Raw genomic sequence first — 22,163 nt, 5'->3', positions numbered from 1 at the left:
ACCGTAAAGAAATATGCGAGAAATTTCAAACATTTTCAAATATATTATTACAAATACTGTAACTTTCATTATTTTGCTATCTTGTTAAATGAAAAAATCGTAAATCAATTTATCTCCCGGAACATTAACAAACGTCATTTCATTTCAAATTCAATATTAAAAAAAAAAAATCTTTGCCAAATTTTGCACAAAAAGTGAAAAAGTGCTCCCGTATAGTCACAGTCTAAACGCATTTGCAAATAATTCTGTGCGACTATTTCACTTATACTGTGCTCAGCTTGGCGTCATTTTCACATTTTTCAATAGTTTTCTCACAAAATTGTAAAAGTGTTTCAGTATAAAAAAAACAGTCTAAACGCACTTGGGTAAACATTTGTACCAGAGTGGCGCTTAGACTGTGCTTAGCCTGGGTAATTTTTCCGAATTTTTAATCCAAATTTTCATTTTCGATTTTCGATTTTTGACCCATTACTAGAACTACCCTACTGGAAGTTAAATAGTGGTTCTGAACCTCAATGTCGACGGTGCTGCCGTTGACTCATACTCAAAAAGCTTATGAACAAATAATTTTAGGTAAATTTTGTTTGTGGTAATGCTATTTATTATTAGGATATTACGTTTTAATTATTAAATTAAGTAAGTGAGTTACTTAATTATTAAATTAACAAAAATATTATTATATTTTTGTTTATTTAATATATTATATAACACCTTAAAGACGTCAAAAAGTTGAACTATAGCCTTCGGTTCTTGCCAGCACTTCGGGTGCTTTTATATTTATTTATTATATAGTTGTAATTGTATTTCATAATTAATTTATTTATTTATTTTCTTTAAGTATTTATATTAGTTAAGTTTTAGTTAATTTTTTGGTTTAGTTATTTAGTTTTAGTTTTAGTTAATATTTATTTCTATATTTGTGTTATATTTTATTTAAATATTATTTAATTTCTATTTATTTTATTATTTGGTCTTTAACTTAAGAAATAATAATTAAATTATATTGAATAAAGAATTTTCGTATTCTTAATTTTATTGCCAAGTATCTACACCATTATTGGTTCAAGTCTTGGCTAAGGGTTTAAAACTGTAGTAGTAGACAGAAACATATAAATAAATTAATTAAAAATATACTTATTAGTTCCAAATTCCTTCAACAAAAAAATGTAAACAAATCACCTGACAATTTTATTTTTACAATTTCTGCCTTCTACTAGCAAAGATTTAAACTTATAGCCAGGACACAAACTTTTAGCCAGGACACGAACCGACTAAGAATTTTTTGAAAAAACCTGTAGATGTTTAAAATCGACATTATTTACTATAGGCAAATAATTCGTAAATATATTATTTTACTTGGACATCACCTTTCAAATTTTGTTTTCAATAAAAAATGAAGTGAAGATCCGTACCATGGTTGCAAAATTTGCTAAAACATTTTGCTTACTCATCACTTTATTATTTTTTTGCATTTTGTTTCCTGAGTGATCAATATTTAGAATTATTTTGAGGAAATAATTTATTGTTCACGTTCTAGAAATAATATCAACAATTTTAAAATTTTATGTTAAAATAGACATATTGAAGATACACATATACAAAAATTAAGTCTTAATTATAACCGGTACATCCTGGCGAGCTCTTTGAAAATTGTACATAAAATATATACTTTTTACTCTATCTAATCTTGTACTTTTATCAGAAAATAATTTATAACTTACGTTCTAGAAATAATATCAACAAATTTAAAATTTGCTAATACAATAGACATGTTTAAGAAAAATATATCCTGAAATCAAATCCTATTTACAAACGATACGTCCTGACGAGCTCTTTGAAAACACAAGCAAATTACATATCTTACATTATTGAAAAAATAATTTATTAGCATGTACTGTTTTCAGAAAATAATTTATAAATCTTATTCTGAGTATAATTTTGGAAATTTTAAAATTTGGTTATATAGTAAACATATTGAAGAATTTTTGTAGTAAAAATAGTCTTTAAGTGCAAACGGGACGTCCTGAAGAGCTTTTTGAAAACAATAATGTTTACTCTATCACAATCATGTACTTTTTTCAGTAAATAATTTATAACTTACCTTTTAAGTGTAATATTGTAAATTTTAATATTTAATATCATAGTAGACATGTTAAAGAAAAATATATCTGAAAATTAAGTCGTAAGTGCAAACGGTACGTCCTGAATAGCTCTTTGAAAACGCATGCAAGTTGCATCCTACTTATACTATAAATAATTATCTCAGAAAATAATAAACAAACAAGCACTTTTTTTAGAAAATAATTTATAATTTACCTTCTGAGTATAATTTTGGAAATTTTAAAATTTGATATTATAACATATTAAAAAAATACATATCAAAAAATCAAGTCCCAGTTACAAACAGTACATCCTGAAAAGCTCCTTGAAAACTTAAGAATATACTCCTTGAAATAAATATTTTTTTTACTGTCTTAATATGAAGTTCTCTTTTCAGAAAATAATTTATAAATCACCTTCTGAGTATAATTTTTGAATTTTAAAAATTTGATTATATAATAGACATATTGAAGAATTTTTGTAGTAAAAATCAAGTCTTAAGTACAAACGGGACGTCCTGAAGAGCTTTCTGAAATCTTCAAAAAATAATTCACTTTTATTCTATCAATATCATGTACTTTCTTCAGAAAATAATTTATAACACAAGTTCTAAATACAAATTTGAAAATTTTGAAATTTGAAGTCATAACAGACATATTAAAAAAACAAATATCCAAAAATTAAGACTTAACTGCACACAGTACGTCCTGAAGAGCTCCTCGAAACCACCAATCAAAATATATATAATTCATCCTTTCATACATATAGAAATATCACTTATATATTTCCTAGTACTTTGTTTTTATCAAATTAAAACTTGCCAATAGGCAAAATTACTTCCATAAACATAAATATCAAAATTTTGACTATATATTTTACAATTTCCAAAAAAAATCTTGCAGATTTTTTTGAAAAATTTAAATAAATCATTTATAAAAACACATCATTTATATTTTATTTAAATTTTATTTCTTCATAACAAATTGTTACTTTAAATAAAATAATTATAACAATAATAATAATAATAATATTTTTATATATAGTATAATTATTTAAAAACTAAATACAAATCTACAAACTACCTCTAGTTCAAAAAATTAATTCTATTTGCCCTTTTTTTGAAAATTTTGGCAAGTTATATTTTTTTTTCTTAATATATCACCTTTATTGTTTTAATTATATAAAAGTTAAATATTTATTAAATTAAAACTTTAATTATATAACATAATAATTAATTATTAATTAATTATAATTATTAATAATTAATTATATTTTATTTTAGTTGAAAAAAATTTGACGTGATGTTAAAAAAACCAACACAATTTTGTTTTTTTTTAATAATTTTTAAGAAAAAAAACGTTTTGATGTTTTAATTTGTTGAAGGATTTATGTTGGAGCAATTTCTTGCAGAACAAAATTATTTTATATGAAAAAATGTGAAAGTTTAGCTAATTTTACAACCTTGGTGTGGATCTTTACTTACTTTTTTTTATTGAAAACAAAATTTTAAAAGTTATGTCCAAGTAAAATGATATATTTACGAATTATTTGCCTATAGTCAATAATGTTGTCTAAATATTTAAATATAAGTTTTTTGAAAAAAATCCTAATCGGTTTGTGTTCTGACTAAAGGTTTGTGTCCTGGCTAAAGGTTAAAATCTTTGCTAGTACAAGGCAGAAATTGTAAAAATAAAATGTTCAGGTGATTTGTTTACATTTTTTTGTTGTTGAAGGAATTGGCAACTAATAAGTATATTTCTAATTAATTTATTTATACGTTTCTGTCTACTGTTATAGTATTAAACCTTTAGCCAAGACTTGAACCAATATTTGTGCAGATATTTGTCAATAGAGAGAGAGTTATAAATTATTTTCTGGTAAAAGTGCTTATAAATCAATTATTTTTAGAGAAAAATATTTGATGTGTATAGAGTGAATAGGTTGCAATTTGCATGCGTTTTCAAAGAGCTCTTCAGGACGTACCATTTGCAATTAAGACTTAATTTTTGGATATATTTTTCTCAAACATGTCTATTATATTATCAAATTTCAAAATTGTTGATATTGTTTCTAGAACGTGAGTTATAAATTATTTGCTGATAAAAGTACAAAATGTAGATAGAGTAAAGAGTATATATTTCATTGACAGTTTTCAAAGAGCTCGTCAGGACATACCGTTTATAACTAGGACTTGATTTTTGTATATGTGTATCTTTAATATGACTATTTTAATATAAAATTTCAAAATTGTCGATATTGTTTCTAAAACGTGAATAATAAATTATTTTCTGAAAATAATTCTAAATATTGATCACTCAGGAAACAAAATGCAAAAAGGTAATAAATTGATGAGAAAGCAAAATGTTTAGCAAATTTTTGAACCATGGTGGGGATCTTCACTCACTTTTTTTTATTGAAAACAAAATTTGAAAGGTGATGTCCTAGTAAAATAATATATACACAAATTATTTGCATATAGTCAATAATGTTGTCTAATTTAAACATCGACAAGCTTTTTTCAAAAAATTTCTAGTCGGTTTTTGTCTTGGACAAAGGTTTGTGTCCTGACTAAAGGTTTAAATCTTTGCTAGTAGGAGAGAGAAATTATAAAAACAATTTGGTAGTAAAATGGTCTATAGTAAATAATCGTGTCTATTTTATACATCTACAAATTGTTTTCAATAAAATTCCAGTCGGTTTGTGTCTTAGCTAAAGGTTTGTGTTTTGGCTAAAGTTTTAAATCTTTGCTAGTAGAAGACAGAAATTGTAAAAACAAATTTATAGTAAAATGGTCTATAGTAAATATTCTTGTCTATTTTATACATCTACAAGTGTTTTTCAAAAAATTTCAAACCGGTTTGTGACTTGGCTAAAGGTTTGTGTCCTGCTAAAAGTTTAAATCTACGCTAGTAGAGGACAGAAATTGTAAAAATAAATTGGTAGTAAAATCGTCACGGGATTTGTTTACATTTTTTGCTAAAGACAAAAAAATGAATAACAATGATGATGTAGGATGTGAATTGAATAATCATCATTGTCCTCGCAAAAAAATTGCTCTTTAGTGTCCTGGCTAAAGGTTTGTGTCCTGGCTAAAAGTTTAAATCGAAGGCAGAAATTGTAAAAATTATTTGGTAGTAAATTGGTCACGTGATTTGTTTACATTTTTCTGGCTGAAGACAAAAAAAATAACAATGATGTAGCATATGACTTGAATAACCATCATTGTCCTCACAAAAAAAATTGCTCAAACCCAAAAAATCCTTCATCCTTGTTCTCAGAACAACTCAAACCACTTTCATCAACCATCAACCATCATGGTAAATCTTTTTTCCTAACTCTGCTTTACCACCAAGTTGTCCTGATCTTCTGTCCTTCTCTGGTGCACAATCTGTGCTATCCTTTTGTCCTCCTCTGTCAGATCTCTATCGTCCCAACCCCAGACACCCTCCTCGTGAGAATGGTTGTGATGATGGGAATCTGTTTTTTCGGTTTGGGGATGAGAGCCATCTCCCGTGCGGTTGACGCGTTTGCGGATCATGTCGGCGGAGACTGTTTTCAGATCGTATGCCCAACCTGGGGGAGAAGAGTTTTGTGAAGTGATTTTGGGGTATACCGAGTTGCTGTAGGGGTTTTTGGTGTTAGACAAAGTTGTAGGAAATTTAATTCTGTATGGATTTGATGTATTTGGGTTTTGTAGTAATGAATAGTTTTGGAGTTATCAGTAATTTTGTAAACAAGTACACGTTTGCTAAGAGTGTGTATAAGGAATATTGTTTGTTCCCAATGCATTTTATAAGTACACCGAGTTGTTGTAGGGTTTTGCGATATTAGACAAACTTATATATTATTTAATTCTGCACAAGTTTACTATATACACAATCTATTTATCACAAATATTTCAAAAGTTATATCAATTTTTCCCTTACCTAATTTAGCAAAAAGGTCAATAAATCCAGTAGTGAAGTTTCCATTATAGTTGCCCAATTCGGCAGCCTTGTAATCCCATGGGAAAACATGATGGTAGTTATGCCAACCTTCACCATAAGCCAAATAGCCGACGTAGATGTTTTCTGTGGGACTTATCCTCCTGGAAAAAAATAAAATATTAAAACCAGCTCTCACACTATTCACAATACATGTTACAATTATTTACTAAATCCTTTGTAACTTTTAAACGGGTTATCTAAAGTATATATAATATTCGGGAAATTTGTTTAAAATTAAATTGTTAATAATGTTGTCTAATATTATAATGCTCTACAGCAACTCGGTATACTTTAAAATCGCATTTGAAAATAGACACAATATAACAAAACGCCCAGAGCTAAGTTTATTTAACATGCAACTATGTATTTGTTCAATGAATATCTTATAACTTTTGAATGCTTTTTCTAAAATATATAAAATATTTAGGAAATTTATTTAAAAGTGAATTGTTAATAATATTGTCTAATATTATAAAATCCTACAGCCACTCGGTATACTCCAAAATTGCATCCAAACACCCCTGAATTATTTTTAAAAACAATATTTTGATCCGTTACATCTTGGATTAATTTTAACGCCTTTTCTCGACAAATTTATTAATAATTTGTCACTATTTATTACTATTTATTCTAAACAGTTTAAACAATAAATAAGGTGCATGTTTGATTAATATTTGACTCATAATCAAATTACGTTTGCGGAAATTAGGTCACAATGCAAAATTCGGACGTAATGAATACGAAATTTATTTATTCAGAATGCACTTCGACGAATAATAATTTATTCGATATTTATTTATGCAATTTTGTGCATCGACCTTAGAGACCTTATTTTGACCCCAAAGACCCCATTTATAATAAAATGAATCATTAAAGTAAAAGTCTCATAAAACAAACTCAGTTTTTGTAACAAAATCGAAGAAATTATTTATGTGAATGTAATACATGATTTATTTACTAATCAATATCAATTCTAATTAATAAAAATCATTTTATACACAAATAATGAATTATTATTATAAACTGATATTTTTCAAATATCACGAAAATATTTCCATCTATAATTTTATCAAATTTAAACTATTCCAGTGACTCATTTCATATAAAAAAAATAAACAAATTTTTTACGAATGTACTTTTGGACTTTGCCATTTTTTTTAACAATCTATTGTATGCAAAATTCGATTTTGTTAACAAAATCCAAATTGCATATTCATATTGCAATTTGCAAAAAAACAATAAACAACATTCATCGATTTTAATTATGGAAAAAGTCATTTCTTTTCTAATAATAATAGTTGGATAAATTATTTATTTATTCGTGAATTTGTTTGTAATATATAAATTAGTTTAATTAGTCTTTATTATTAATTCATTAGATTTTCATTAATAATTAAAAATTATTCACGTTTTTAATTCCTTCATTTTTCTAATTTTTTAATAAACTTTATTATTTAATTTATTTATTTTAATATTTGTTTATCTTTTTCATAATTCTTTTACATTTCTCATTATATTTATTTTTACCGTTTAAACTTTTAAAAAAGTTTAAAATTTTCAACAAAAAATATTACTATACACTGTTTTTAAGTTCGATTATTTTGTTGTACCACTGGGCCTCCACTATCCCTACAAATACAACAAATGCCATATATTGTTTTGTATACTATATATAGTACACAAATAAAACTACTTTAGAATTTAATCTGTGCCAAAAATAATTAGAAAACCAATTTTTTAAGTTCGATTATTTTTTGCGGACCACTGGGCCTCCACAATCCCTACAAATACAACAAATACAACAAATGTCATAAGGTGCTCTGTATACTATATATAGTACACAAATAATTATAGATATAATAATTTAGAATCAAATCTGTGCCAAAAACAATTAGAATACCAATTTTTTAAGCTCGATTATTTTTTCCTAACCACTGGGCCTCCACCATCCCTACAATTACAAAAAATGCCATATAACATATAGAAAGTATTTGAGAATTAATTCCTTAGACAAAAAAAAAAACAAAAAATATTACTATACATTGTTTTTGAGTTCGATTATTTTGTTAGACCACTGGGCCTCCACCACCCCTACAATTAAAACAAATGCCCTATAACATATAGAAAGTAATTTAGACACTGTTTTTAAGTTCTATTATTTTACTGGACCACTGGGCCTCCACAATCCCTACAATTACAACAATAACATATATAAAGTGATTAAGAATTAATTCTTTAGACAACAAAAACATAAAGTATTACTATACACTGTTCTGAGTTCGATTATTCTGTTGTACCACTGTGCCTCCACCATCCCTACAATTACAACAAATGCCATATAACATATAGAAAGTATTTGAGAATTGATTACTTAGATAAAAAAAAACAAAAATATTACTACACACTGTTTTTAAATTCGATTTTTTTGTTGTACCACTGGGCCACCACCATCCCTACAATTACAACAAATGCCATATAACATATAGAAAGTGATTTAGACACTGTTTTTAAGTTCGATTATTTTATTGGACCACTGGGCCTCCACCACCCCTACAATTACCACAATAACATATATAAAGTGATTGAGAATTAATTCCTTAGACAAAAAATAACAAAAAATATTACTATACACTGTTTTTAGGTTCTATTATTTTTTTGGACCACTGGGCCTCCACCTTCCCTACAAATACAATATAGTGCTTTTTTATACTATATATAGTACACAAATAAAACTACTTTAGAATTAAATCTGTGCCAAAAATAATTAGGATACCAGTTTTTTAAGCTCGATTATTTTTTTCGAACCACTGGGCCTCCACCCGCCCTACAATTACAACAAATGCCATATAACATATAGAAAGTGATTGAAAATTAATTCCTTAGACAAAAAAAGTATTACTATACACTGTTTTTGAGTTCGATTATTTTGTTGTATCACTGGGCCTCCACCATCCCTACAATTACAATAAATACTATATAAAGTAGAAAGTAATTGTGAATTAATTCCTTAGACAAAAAAAAACAAAAAATATTACTATACACTGTTTTTGAGTTTGATTATTTTTTTGGACCACTGGGCCTCCACTATCCCTACAAATAACATATAGTGCTTTTTTATACTATATATAGTACACAAATGAAACTACTTTAAAATCAAATCTGTGCCAAAAACAATTAGAATAGCAATTTTCTAAGTTCGATTATTTTTTTCGGACCACTGGGCCTCCACTAACCCTACAAATACAACAAATACCACACGGTGCTCTGTATACCTACTACATATAGTACACAAATAAAACTACTTTAGAATCCAATCCGTGCCAAAAATAATAGGGATTCCAATTTTTCGGCTCGATATTTTTGTCGAACCACTGGGCCTCCACCACCCCTACACAACAAATGCAAATTTCTTGGAGAATATAAAAAAATTGCAATTTTTTTTCTACTCACGTGTCATAGGGCTTAGTTCCCCAAATGTGGGCAGCACTGTTGACCAGCCAGGTCATATTTAAGGACAAGGTATACCTTAAAACGGCGGCGACGTAGTAGGCAACCCAAAGGTTTTCGTTCCACAGATAATAAGGGATGATTGTTGGCAGGAGGAAGCAGAATATCGGCATCATTATTAGGTAGTACCTAGGGAAAAAGATAAGGTTGATCGAATTTTTATCAAGGTTGACCATGATTTTAGTTTTTTTTAACTTCCCGTAGGTTAAAAGTAGTTATAGTAATCGCAAAAAAATCGAAAATGAAAATTTTTTGCATTTCTCGACGTTTCAAAGGTTTCTGAACATTTTGGCATGCCTTAGAAAAAATGGATGTATGTGTGTGTGTTCGGATACAAATTTTTGTCGACGATTTCGAGAACACCGATCAACCGATTTAATTAATTTAAAAAACATTCGATTCGTACTGATAAGGAGACGTGATATTGGAGCACTTTTCCAATTTTGTGCAAACTATTGAGCTAAGACTGAAAATATTTATAAATTGTTTTTACATAAAAATTATTCCAAATTAGGAAAAAGGCTCCAGTAAAGTCACATTCTAAACGCAAGTACATATATGTTTGTTTGAAGTTGGCACTCAGACTGTGCTCAGTATTGGAATTTTCTTAACCTAAAAAATACTATTCCTTTCATAATTTATATAAATCGGGGAAGGTGCTCCTGTAAAGTCACATTCTAAACTCCTTTGCAAATATTAGGTTGTCAAATATCTCCCTTCCGCTTTTCTGCTATTGGTTTATAATACAAAAAGGCGGAAGGGAGATATTTGACAACCTATTATATTTGTGCCGGGTTGTCACAAAGTTTGCGATTCTATAATTTACATAAAATTTAAAAAGTGCACCAGTAAAATCACATTCCAAACGCCTTTGCGAATATATTTGTACCATGTTGTCACTTAGACTGTGCTTAGACGGGCACATTTTTACTTTTTTCACTTTTTTCAATAATTTTCACAAATTTAAAAAAAAATTTAAAGTCACATTCTAAATTCAATTATTAATATATTTGTTTGAAATTGTCACTTAGACTGTGTCTAGACAGACACATTTTTCATTTTTTATGCTGGTTTGTTGTTTTTGCATAGAAATTATTGTAATTTTATACAAATTAGGAAAAATGCTCGAGTAATGTCACAATCTAAATGCAATTGCTAATATTTTTGTTTGAAATTGTCACTTAGACTGTGCCTAGACAGACATATTTTTCATTTTTTTTGCTGGTTTGTTGTTTTTGCATAAATAATAATAATAATTTTATACAAATTAGGAAAAATGCTCCAGTAATGTCACAATCTAAATGCAATTATTAATATATTTGTTTGAAATTGTCACTTAGACTGTGCCTAGACAGACACATTTTTCATTTTGATTCATAAATTTCCAATAATTTTTTTTTGAATTTTCTAAAACTCAAGTCAATTTTTATCATATTGCACAATCTACGTTTTTTTTTAACATTTTCAAACATTTTTTAAAAACTTGGTACATTTTGTGAATAGTAATACTTTTTATATGTAAGGTTTTTTAATAAATCAAAAAAATACCCAGGCTAAGCACAGTCTAAGCGCCACTCTGGTACAAATGTTTTCCCAAGTGCGTTCAGACTGTTTTTGTAATTGAGCACTTTCTCAATTTTGTGAGAAAACTATTGAAAAATGCGAAAATGCCGCCAAGCTAAGCACAGTGTAAGTGAAAATGTCGCACAGAATTATTTGCAAATGCGTTTAGACTGTGACTATGCGGGAGCAATTTTTCAATTTTGTGTAAATTAGGCAATTTTTTTTTTTTGAAATTGAATTCGAAATGAAATGACGATTGTTAATGTTCTAGAGATAAATTGATTTATGATTTACATTTAATTTGCTCGGATATAACAAGATAGCAAAAATAATGAAAGTTATAGTATTTGTAATAATATATTTGAAAACGTTTAAAATTTCTCGAATATTTCATTACGGTACGGGAAGTTCGAGCAATTTGCCTTAAGGCACGATGCCGTACACCACTAGTTTCTTACTTTTTCTGGAACATGACAATAGGATCTCGTTCCAAATCGCTCATATCGACAGTTGAGCCCTTAGTTTTGACGTCAGGGTGTTTTTTGACCATCAGCCAACCTATGTGGGAGAAAAAGAAGCCCCTTTGGGAGTTGTGAGGATCTGCATCGGTGTCTGTGAATTTGTGGTGAACCCTAAAAAAAAAGCAAGTTGGTAATTGGTGGACTAATGGGATTTGGATTGTCTGCCAACTAAATATTGGATTGCAGATGGATTTGTGAACTTTTGGTGGAGTTTAGAAGAAAAACAAGTTGGTAATTGGCTGACAATCCACATATGGACATCCTGAGTCAGTAAATCTGTCCTTATTCCAAACTTGGATGGTCTTCCAGATTTGGTAAATTGTTTTTTATTACCTGTGATCTCGGACCCATTCATAGATGTGATTCTGGAAGGCCAAAGTTTGGCAGATTGTCAAAAGGGTTCTCAATTTCCAGTCTGCCTTGTAGGCTCTATGGGCCCATAGACGATGCGCCCCTGCAGTTATTCCAACTGCTCCGAAACTTCCAATTACTAGAGCTAAAAATATAAAAAAATAATTGAAATATTAAAGAAAATACTTGAAACAAATGTAACTTTACGTAACAAGTACGTAACATTCATGAAACTTTTACGAAACAGCTTTTGATCTATTGTACATTTAAACCAAACTTTTCAAGAATCATTTACGAAAAAATTACAAAATAGTATTACATTAATTTAAATGAAACAGAAATGAAAAATTCCTTAACGAAGCTCAAGAGAATATTTTTCACATTTCTTATAGATTTTAATTATATTACAAATTACTTTATATTACAAAGAAGTTACTAGTTCTGCAACCTTTACGTAACAAGTACGTAACATTTATGAAACTGTTTTGAGACACATTTACAAAACAGATTTTGATCTATTGCGAATTTAAACCAAACGGCTTAATAATAGTTTTTATCGTGTTTTGAGTAATTTTTGAGTATACCGAGTTGATGTAGAAATTGTTTGTGTTGGACAATATTGTAGATTGTTGAATTTACAACAAATTTGCTGAATATTTCATTTATTTTGAACAAATATTTTAAAAGTTATTAATTTTTTTTGTAACTAAATGCGCGTTGACTTTGCAAGCAATTGCTGGTGTGTTAAAAGGATTCTTACTAGATTTCTAGTTTTGGTTTCTAAATGCAATTTTAAAGTATACCGATTTGTCGTAGAGCATTTTTTGTTAGACAATATTGTAGATTGTTGAATTTACAACAAATTTGCCGAATATTGTATTTAATTTGCACAAATCGTTTAAAAGTTATTAATTTTTTTGTAACTAAATGCGCGTTGACTTTGCCAGCAATTGCTGATGTGTTATAAAGATTCTTATTAGATTACTAGTTTTGGTTTTTAAATGCAATTTTAAAGTATACCGATTTGTTGTAGAGCATTTTGTTGTTAGACAATATTGTAGATTGTTGAATTTACAACAAATTTGCTGAATATTTCATTTATTTTGCACAAATAGTCAAAAAGTTATTAAATATTTTGTAACTAATTGTTGCGCGGTGAATTTGTATGCAATCCGGAAGAGTATTAAGTCGATATTAACAAAAAATGTTATTGAGGTTTTTAAAATGCTATTTTAAAGTATACCGAGTTGTTGCAGAGCATTTTGTTGTTAGACAATATTGTAGATTGTTGAATTTACAACAAATTTGCTGAATATTTCATTTATTTTGCACAAATAGTTTAAAAGTTATTAATTTTTTTGTAACTAAATGCGCGTTACCTTTGCATGCAATTGCTGGTGTGTTAAAAAGATTCTTACTAGATTTCTAGTTTTGGTTTTTAAATGCAATTTTAAAGTATACCGATTTGACGTAGTGCACTTTGTTGTTAGACAATATTGTAGATTGTTGAATTTACAACAAATTTGCTGAATATTTCATTTATTTTGCACAAATAGTTTAAAAGTTATTAATTTTTTTTAACTAAATGCGCGTTGACTTTGCAAGCAATTGCTGGTGTGTTAAAAGGATTTTCACTAGATTTCTAGTTTTGGTTTTTAAATGCAATTTTAAAGTATACCGATTTGTCGTAGAGCATTTTGTTGTTAGACAATATTGTAGATTGTTGAATTTACAACAAATTTGCCGAATATTTAATTTATTTTGGACAAATAGTTTAAAAGTTAATAAATTTTTCGTAACTGAATGCGCGTTGAATTTGTATGCAATCCAAGAGTAATGTTAATACTATTGGTTTTATACGATTGGTTTTATATAAATGCAGTGTTTCGCAAATTTGTTTAAAATTAAACAATCTTTAATGTTGTCTAATATTATGAATTCATAGAGCAACTTGGTATACTCTAAAATTGCAATCGAATACAGACTTTGTTCAGATTTACATAGTGAAACATGTAAATGTAAAACATGTAAACATGTAACATGTTACTGGTGCAAGACATGAATTGGCATGCATTTATTTACTATATATTTTATAACTTTTGAACTGTTTGTTTAATATCAATGTAATATATGGCAAATTTGTTTAAACCCAAATAATCTTTAATATTGTCTAATATTATGATGACCTATAGCAACTCGGTATACTCATAAAATTAATATAAAACCACAATTTTATTTTGATCCAAGTCGACCCAATTTCTTTATAATATTATATTCCTCGATATATATCTCTTGATTTAATATTAATTTGAAACATATAAAATAATTTTATTAACTTCCCGTAGGGTAAGTTATAGTAATCGTCCAAAAATCGAAATCAAAAATTTTTACATTTCTCGACGTTTTGAAGGTTTCTGAACATTTTGGCATACTTCAGAAAAAATGGATGTGTGTGTGTGTGTGTGTGTGTGTGTGTGTTTTGTATGTCCGCTTTTTTTCGTCCACGTTTTCGGGCGCACGGATCAACCGATTTGAATGGTTTAAAGAACATTCGATTCCTATTGATAGGGAGATGTGCTGATTAGTTTTTGGCAAAGGCAGGTCCAGCCGTTACGGAGATATGGAGCAAAGAGTGCAAAAAATAGAAAGCGAATTTTTGAGAGAACGGATCAACCGATTTGAATGGTTTAAAAAACATTCGATTCCTATTGATAGGGAGATGTGCTGATTAGTTTTTGGCAAAGGTAGGCCCAGAGGTTTCGGAGTTACAGAGCTAAATTTAAAAAAAATGGCTGTTTTTGAGAGAACTAAGCGTCCGATTTAAATGATTCAAAGAACTTTCTGCTTTTTTCAACAAAACAATTGATTTTGGAAAAAAAAATTTTTGTTTCTAATTTTTTTTCAAAAAAATTTTTTTGTAATTTTGGACTAAAAATTCAAAAAATCACCCAAGCTAAGCACAGTCTAAGCGCCACTCTGGTAGAAATGTTTACGCAAGTGCGTTTAGACTGTTTGTGTACTGGAGCACTTTTCCAATTTTGTGAAAATTATTGAAAAATGTGAAAATACCGCCAAACTGAGCACAGTATAAGTGAAAATGTCGCACAGAATTATTTGCAAATGCGTTTAGACTGTGACTATGCGGGAGCACTTTTTCAATTTTGTGTAAATTTGGCAACTATTTTTTTTTGGAATTTGATTCGAAATGAAATGACGATTGTTAATGTTCTGGAGATGATAAATTGATTTATTTATAATTAACTTTCCATGGAGTAAGTAATCGCAAAAAAATCGAAAATGAAAATTTTTATATATCTTCACGTTTCAGAGGTTTCTGAATATGTTGGCATACCTTGGACAAAATTGATGAATGTGTGTGTGTATGTGTGTGTGTGTGCGTGCATGTGTGTGTGTTCGGATACAAATTTTCGTCGACGATTTCGGGAACACGGATAAAGCAATTTGAATAATTCAAAAAACATTCTAGCCGTTCCGAAGATATGGGGCAAAAAGGGCCAAAAACGGTAACTCAGTTTTTAAGAGAACGGAGCGTCCGATTTGTATAGTTCAAAAAACATTTTACTTGTATGAACAAGATGAAGATTTGATCAAATTTTCATGAAGATAGGACTAGCGGTTTCGGAGATCTAGTAAAAAAAAACTAAAAAAAAATAACATTTGGCGGTCAACAATAATCATTAGACATTAGACATATGCATATCAAATTATCAGATATTTTATTGAGATTTTTACAATAAGTATAAGTTTTGTTTACATTCCTATGGGTTCCGTACTAATGTTTTTCCGTTAGACAGCGACGCGGCGCTTACGCGCTTTATATTTTGTCTCTATGCAGTTAAAGAAGTACGATTGCTTTGAAAAAAAGTTCAGATCTTCCAAAATATATCAAAATGAAGATAACATTTTTTCCAAAAAAAAATTTTTATAAAAAAAATTGTTTAAAAATTTTTTTTTAAAAAAAAATTTTATTTTCAAAAAAAGTATTTTTTTGTCCAATTTAAAATTTCTAAAAAATCTTATTTTTTCGAAGTAAAATTTTTTCAAAAATGTTAATCGTTTTTAAAAAAATAATAATTTTTGGTACGGGAAGTTCCAGCAATTTGCCTCAAGGCACGATGCCTTAATTGCCTTAAGACAGAATTCCACTTACAGCTAGTCTTCTACCAACTCATTCGGAATTTTATCTTTAATTTTTTTCGACTTTCACGATGACTTTTCAAAAATTTCGACAACACTTTTATTATTAACAATACAGGTCAATTGACCCCAATTATTTATGGTAGAGAATGATTTGGCTAAAATATCCAAAACATTTCAACTAATTTGACAAAGTCATTGTCGAAGTAATAACAAAAAAAAAATTAATAAACGGAACCAAAAAATTGGGTTCCGTTACATGAAATTGGGAGGATGATTATAAGATTTTTGGTGACTTCATTTTAAAACTGGGCCAAAAAACGGGATACAAACCCATTTTAAAGTATACCGAGTTGCTGAAGGGTAATATAACATTAGACAATATTATAGATTATTCAATTTTAAACAAATTTGCCATATATTACATTAATATTAAACAAACAGTTCAAAAGTTATAAAATATATAGTAAATAAAAGCATGACAATTCACGTACTTGCACTAGAAACATTGTTCTACTATATAAATCTGAACAAAGTCTGTATTCAATTGCAATTTTAGAGAATACCGAGTTGCACTAGGGCTTCATAATATTAGACAATATTATAGATTATTCATTTTTAAACAAATTTGCGAAATACTTCATTTATATAAAACCAATCGTTTAAAAGTTACAAGAGCTACAATAAACAAATGCACCAAAAAGTTGCGCAATGTAAATATGACTAAGAGTTGATATTACATGTTCCAATGTAAGTTTTAAGTATACCGAGTTGTTGAATGGTAATATAACATTAGAAAATATTATAGATTGTTCAATTTTGAACAAATTTGCCATATATTACATTAATATTAAACAAACAGTTCAAAAGTTATAAAATATATAGTAAATCAATGCATGCCAATCCATGTACTTGCACTGGAAAGTTGGATCCACTACGTAAATCTGAATAAAGTCGCTACTCAATTGCAATTTTAAAGTATACCGAGTTGCTGTAGGGTCTTATAATGTTATAAAATATTGTAGAGTATTTAATTTTAAACAAATTTGTCTAACACACTATTTACATACCTCAACTCAAAAGTTATGAATTATAATATAAATATATGTACCACTTTTTTTTCATAAATTCACTTTCCTTATACTGCAAAACGATTATCCGTTTAATTTACATCATTGACAGTTGTAAAATTTTCTTTTTCATTATCCATTAAATTTATATAATTGTAAAATAGATAGTTGAGTTAGTACTTAAATATTAGAAAGTCGAAAAGTCGACGACATTCACCTTGAGGATTTAATTTGTCAGTAATTATTTTAATTATAAATTATTCGCAAACAAATTATCGTAAACAAATAGTTTATGATTGGAAATGTGCAAATGGAATAAAATTTTACTAGTCCCTTTGTACTATAAATAGTACGTAAGTTTGAAGTTGCAAATTGTGATTTTATAGGTGCATTTACTTATAATATCTTATGTAGTAACTTTTGAACAGTTTGAGCAAAATTTATAAGATATTTGGCAAAATTGTTTAAAATTAAATTATCTATAATACTTTTTTATTTTATAAAGCCGTACAACAACTCGGTATACTTTAAAATGGCATTAGAAAACCGAAAATTAATTTAGAGACGTTAAAGGTACCACTGTTTGCAAAATAATTTGTAACTTTTTAAATAGTTAAGGAATATAAATAGTGTTTTCGGGAAATTTGTTCTAAATTGAATTATCTAACATATTCTATAATATCATAAAGCCCTACAGCAACTCGGTATACTTTAAAATTCTATTAGAAACTACAAATGAACTAATATGGTTTTACTTCTTGAAACGATCACAATTTGTAAACGGTTTGGGTATATGTAAACATTTGTTGATAAATTTATTATTTAATTATATTATATATATATATATATATATATATACGTATATATATATATATATATATATATATTTAATAATGTTTTCTACTTACTAAATAGTGAGGTAGTTAGTTGGGCCGCCGTGAAAACTAAATAAAGTCCATACAAAGCTGCAATGTGTAAATAAATGAAGGCCAAAATGTTTCTCCAAACTAATTTGTGGTGTGTGAATCTGAAATAAATAATAATAATAATATATATAAATGTATATAAACAATTGTATATAAACAATTTGGTATACTGTGATATAATTTTATCAAATGAATTAAGTTTGAATTTGGTATATGAATTTTTGAATTTTATGTTGTGTACAAGTTTGCAATATAGAAAATTTGGGATATTTTTTTGGTTTTTGTCAAATAACTCACAAATTTTATATCAAAGCACTCTTTTTTAGTTAGTAAAGGGATGGTTCCATATGAAATTTTTGAGTTATTTGACAAAAAAACAAAAAAATGTCCCAAATTTTCTATATTTATTGCTTAAGAAAGAAATATCGAATTCAAAGTCGTCTTATTCATTTCATTAGTACAGCAGAAACTAGATAAAATTCACTACAATATAAAAACTATTGCAGATAATTTAGTGATTCAAAAAGTTGTTCTAATAACATTTTTAATTTGCCATCGAAGAGTGATACCCTTGATTTCCAATTTTCACTAGTTCATCAAGAATATACAATATACATAAATAAATCTCAAAGAATTAGTTAACAATTCAAGTCGATACTATTATATTACTAGTCAGTTAATATATTTTTAAAGTTAATTTATTATTACCGATTGTGTTATTTCATGCCTTCTATATGAGTATGCAAATTCATATTGCATTCTTAGTGCAATAGTTAAAATAGCAAATCGTCACTAACACAGTTCGATGGCAAATTAAAAATGTTGTATAGAGGACTTTTTGAATTTCTAAAATATCTCAAAGCGTTCTCGAGATATTGCATTTTTAAACATTTCGATTTCGCAGAATCCATATTGATTTTTTACAACTTATAAAATTTGCAAAGTGTAAAAATGCAATTTTATAAAAACTATTGCAGATATTTTGGTGATTCAAAAAGTTGTTTTAAGAACATTTTTGATTTGCCATCGAATAGTAATACTCTTGATATTGAATTTTTACTAATTCATCAAGAATATACTTTCTACATATATAAATTTCAAGGAACTAGTGAAATAGTTAACAATGCAAGTCGAAAGTATATTAATAGTCAATTAATATATTTTTAAAGTTAATTTATCATTACCGATTGTGTTATTTGATGCTTTCTATATGATTATCCATATTAATGTTGCATTCTTAGTGAAAGAGTTAAAACAGCAAATCGTGATTAACACAGTTCGATAGCAAATTGAAAGTATTATATAATGGACGTTTTGAATTTCTAAAATATCTCAAAGCGTTCTCGAGATATTGCATTTTTAAACATTTCGATTTCGCAGGATCCATATTGATTTTTTACAACTTATAAAATTTGCAAAGTGTAAAAATGCAATTTTGTAAAACCTATTGCAGATAGTTTGGTGATTCAAAAAGTTGTTCTAATAACATTTTTAATTTGCCATCGGATAGTAATACTCTCGATTTCCAATTTTTACCAAGTCATCAAGAATATATATTATGCATGAATAAATCTTCAGGATTTGGAGGAATTTTTAACAATGCAAGTCGATACTATTATATTACTAGTCAGTTAATATATTTTTAAAGTTAATTTATTATTACCGATTGTGTTATTTCAAGTTTACTATATGAGTGTGCAAATTAATGTTGCACTTTAGTGAACAAGTTAAAACAGCGAATCGTGATTAACACAGTTCGATGGCAAATTAAAAGTATTATATAAGCGACTTTTTGAATTTTTAAAATATCTCAAAGCGTTCTCGAGATATTGCATTTTTAAACATTTCGATTTCGCAGGATCCATATTGATCTTTTACAACTTATAAAATTTGCAAAGTGTAAAAATGCAATTTTATAAAAACTATTGCAGATATTTTGGTGATTCAAAAAGTTGCTCTAGAAGCATTTTTAATTTGCCATCGAATAGTAATACTCTTGATTTATAATTTTTACTCTTCCCTCAAAAATGTACATATACATAAATAAATCTTCAGGATTTGAAGAAATAGTTAACAATGCAAGTTGATAGTATGTATCTTTATTGTTAATTAATATATTTTCAGGGTTATTTTTTCATTACCGATTGTATTATTTGATTCTTTCTATGAGTATGCAAATTAATGTTGCATTCTTAGTGAACGAGTTAAAACAACATATAGTAAGTACCACAGTTCGATGGCAAATTAAAAATGTTATATAAGCGGCTTTTTGAATTTCTAAAATATCTCAAAGCGTTCTCGAGATATTGCATTTTTAAACATTTCGATTTCGCAGGATCCATATTGATTTTTTGCAACTTATAAAATTTGCAAAGTGTAAAAATGCAATTTTGTAAAAACTATTGTAGATATTTTGGTGATTCAAAAAGTTGTTCTAGAAGCATTTTTGGTTTGCCATCGAATAGTAATACTCTCGATTTCCAATTTTCACAAGTTCATCAAGAATATATATTATGCATGAATAAATCTTCAGGATTTGGAAGAATTTTTAAAAATGCAAGTCTGTAATATTTATCTTTATAGTTAATTATTATATTTCTAAGGATATTTTTTTTATTACCAATAAAATTTACTACAATTTCATGCCAACAGTTATATACACTCTGATATAAAAGTTTTGAATAAAACGACTTTGAATTCAATATTTCATTTTTCAGCAATAAATAGAAAACTCGGGACATTTTTTTTGGTTTTTGTCAAATAACTCAAAATATTTAAAATATAAATACACACACATGCATTTTTGCATGTGTGTGTATTTATCAGTTTGCATGAATTTATTGTAAATTTTTTCTAGTTTCAGCTAAGTAAACTAAAAAAAATTATTTGGGAACAATATTTAAAAAAAAAAAATTTATGTCCCGAACTATAGGAACATTTTTATTGGTAATTGTTCAAACAATTAAATCTGTTTAGCTATCCTATAATAATAATAATAATATATTATTATTATTAATATTATTGCTATTGTTATAAACGATTTCTAAAACTGAACTTTAGTTCAGCTTTCTTAAGAGAAATTTGCACACCATCCATCAATCAAAGAGTTAAGTTTAATAGCTTTTCACTTTTCTTTGGGAATTTCACTTTCAAATCGTCTTTAGGATAATATATATATATATATATATATATATATATATAAATATAAATATAAATATAAATATAAATATAAATATAAATATATACATAAAAGAGGATCGCTTAAATTAGAACACTCATAACTCACGAACGGCTGAACCGATTTAGATGAAAATTGGCAGGGAGGTATTTTAGAACCAGAAGAAACATATGAAATACTTTTTATCCCGTTTTTCATTCTAATTCAGAATTATTTACAAACTATCCATGTAGTTTATTCAATCTATGATTCTATCAAAGATTTCATCCATGACATTTACTTTCAATGATCAACTGTCATTCGCCATTCGGTGTTTCTGTTTTGATACAAATATATTAAAGTGCATTTTTTAATCATTACTTTTTGAAAATTATTACGTGAATAATATAAATATTTTAATCACCATGGAAAATTATTACGAAGTGGCAAGTAAATTCATTCTTAATAATAGCAAGCGATGCCAGATGGACGATTGGGAAATTTATTTCTTGAAAATGGGAATGTGGTTATTTATACACTTAGGTATTTATATATATATATTTGTTTATACGTATTTAAATAGAGTATTTGAGGTGTTTATATTCTGTATATCAGCAATAAGTATAATCATCAACAAATTAATAAGAAAAATATTTTGAAATATAGTTTCTTAACATAACCTCAAAATTTGTAGTAAAAATGTAAATAGTTATATATTAATTGTTGCTAATTTTTAATTTCTTTGTACATATCTTATAAAATGTTTTAGGCATTTACAACTAATTGGCATATATATTATCAGCAAATGTGCTTTGATTGGACAA

At 27.4% G+C, this 22,163-nt stretch overlaps 1 protein-coding gene across 1 annotated transcript; it reads right to left on the bottom strand.

Moving 5' to 3' along the window:
* Nucleotides 1-5,330: 5,330 nt before the first annotated feature.
* Nucleotides 5,331-20,938, bottom strand: LOC113389385 ((11Z)-hexadec-11-enoyl-CoA conjugase-like; the record flags this gene model as incomplete). Its single annotated transcript, XM_026626429.1, has 7 exons — nucleotides 5,331-5,673; nucleotides 6,027-6,187; nucleotides 9,537-9,722; nucleotides 11,615-11,788; nucleotides 12,011-12,173; nucleotides 18,165-18,273; nucleotides 20,924-20,938. Coding segments are annotated over 7 exons (1,050 nt in total), but the record flags the coding sequence as incomplete, so codon positions are not given.
* Between the last annotated feature and the right edge of the window lie 1,225 nt (nucleotides 20,939-22,163).

The sequence above is a fragment of the Ctenocephalides felis genome, unplaced genomic scaffold, assembly GCF_003426905.1.
Source record: "Ctenocephalides felis isolate EL2017-DRISC unplaced genomic scaffold, ASM342690v1 CF-g0.4_SCAFFOLD_03573, whole genome shotgun sequence".
Lineage (NCBI taxonomy): Eukaryota > Metazoa > Arthropoda > Insecta > Siphonaptera > Pulicidae > Ctenocephalides > Ctenocephalides felis.
This window is presented reverse-complemented; position numbering and strand designations above follow the sequence as displayed.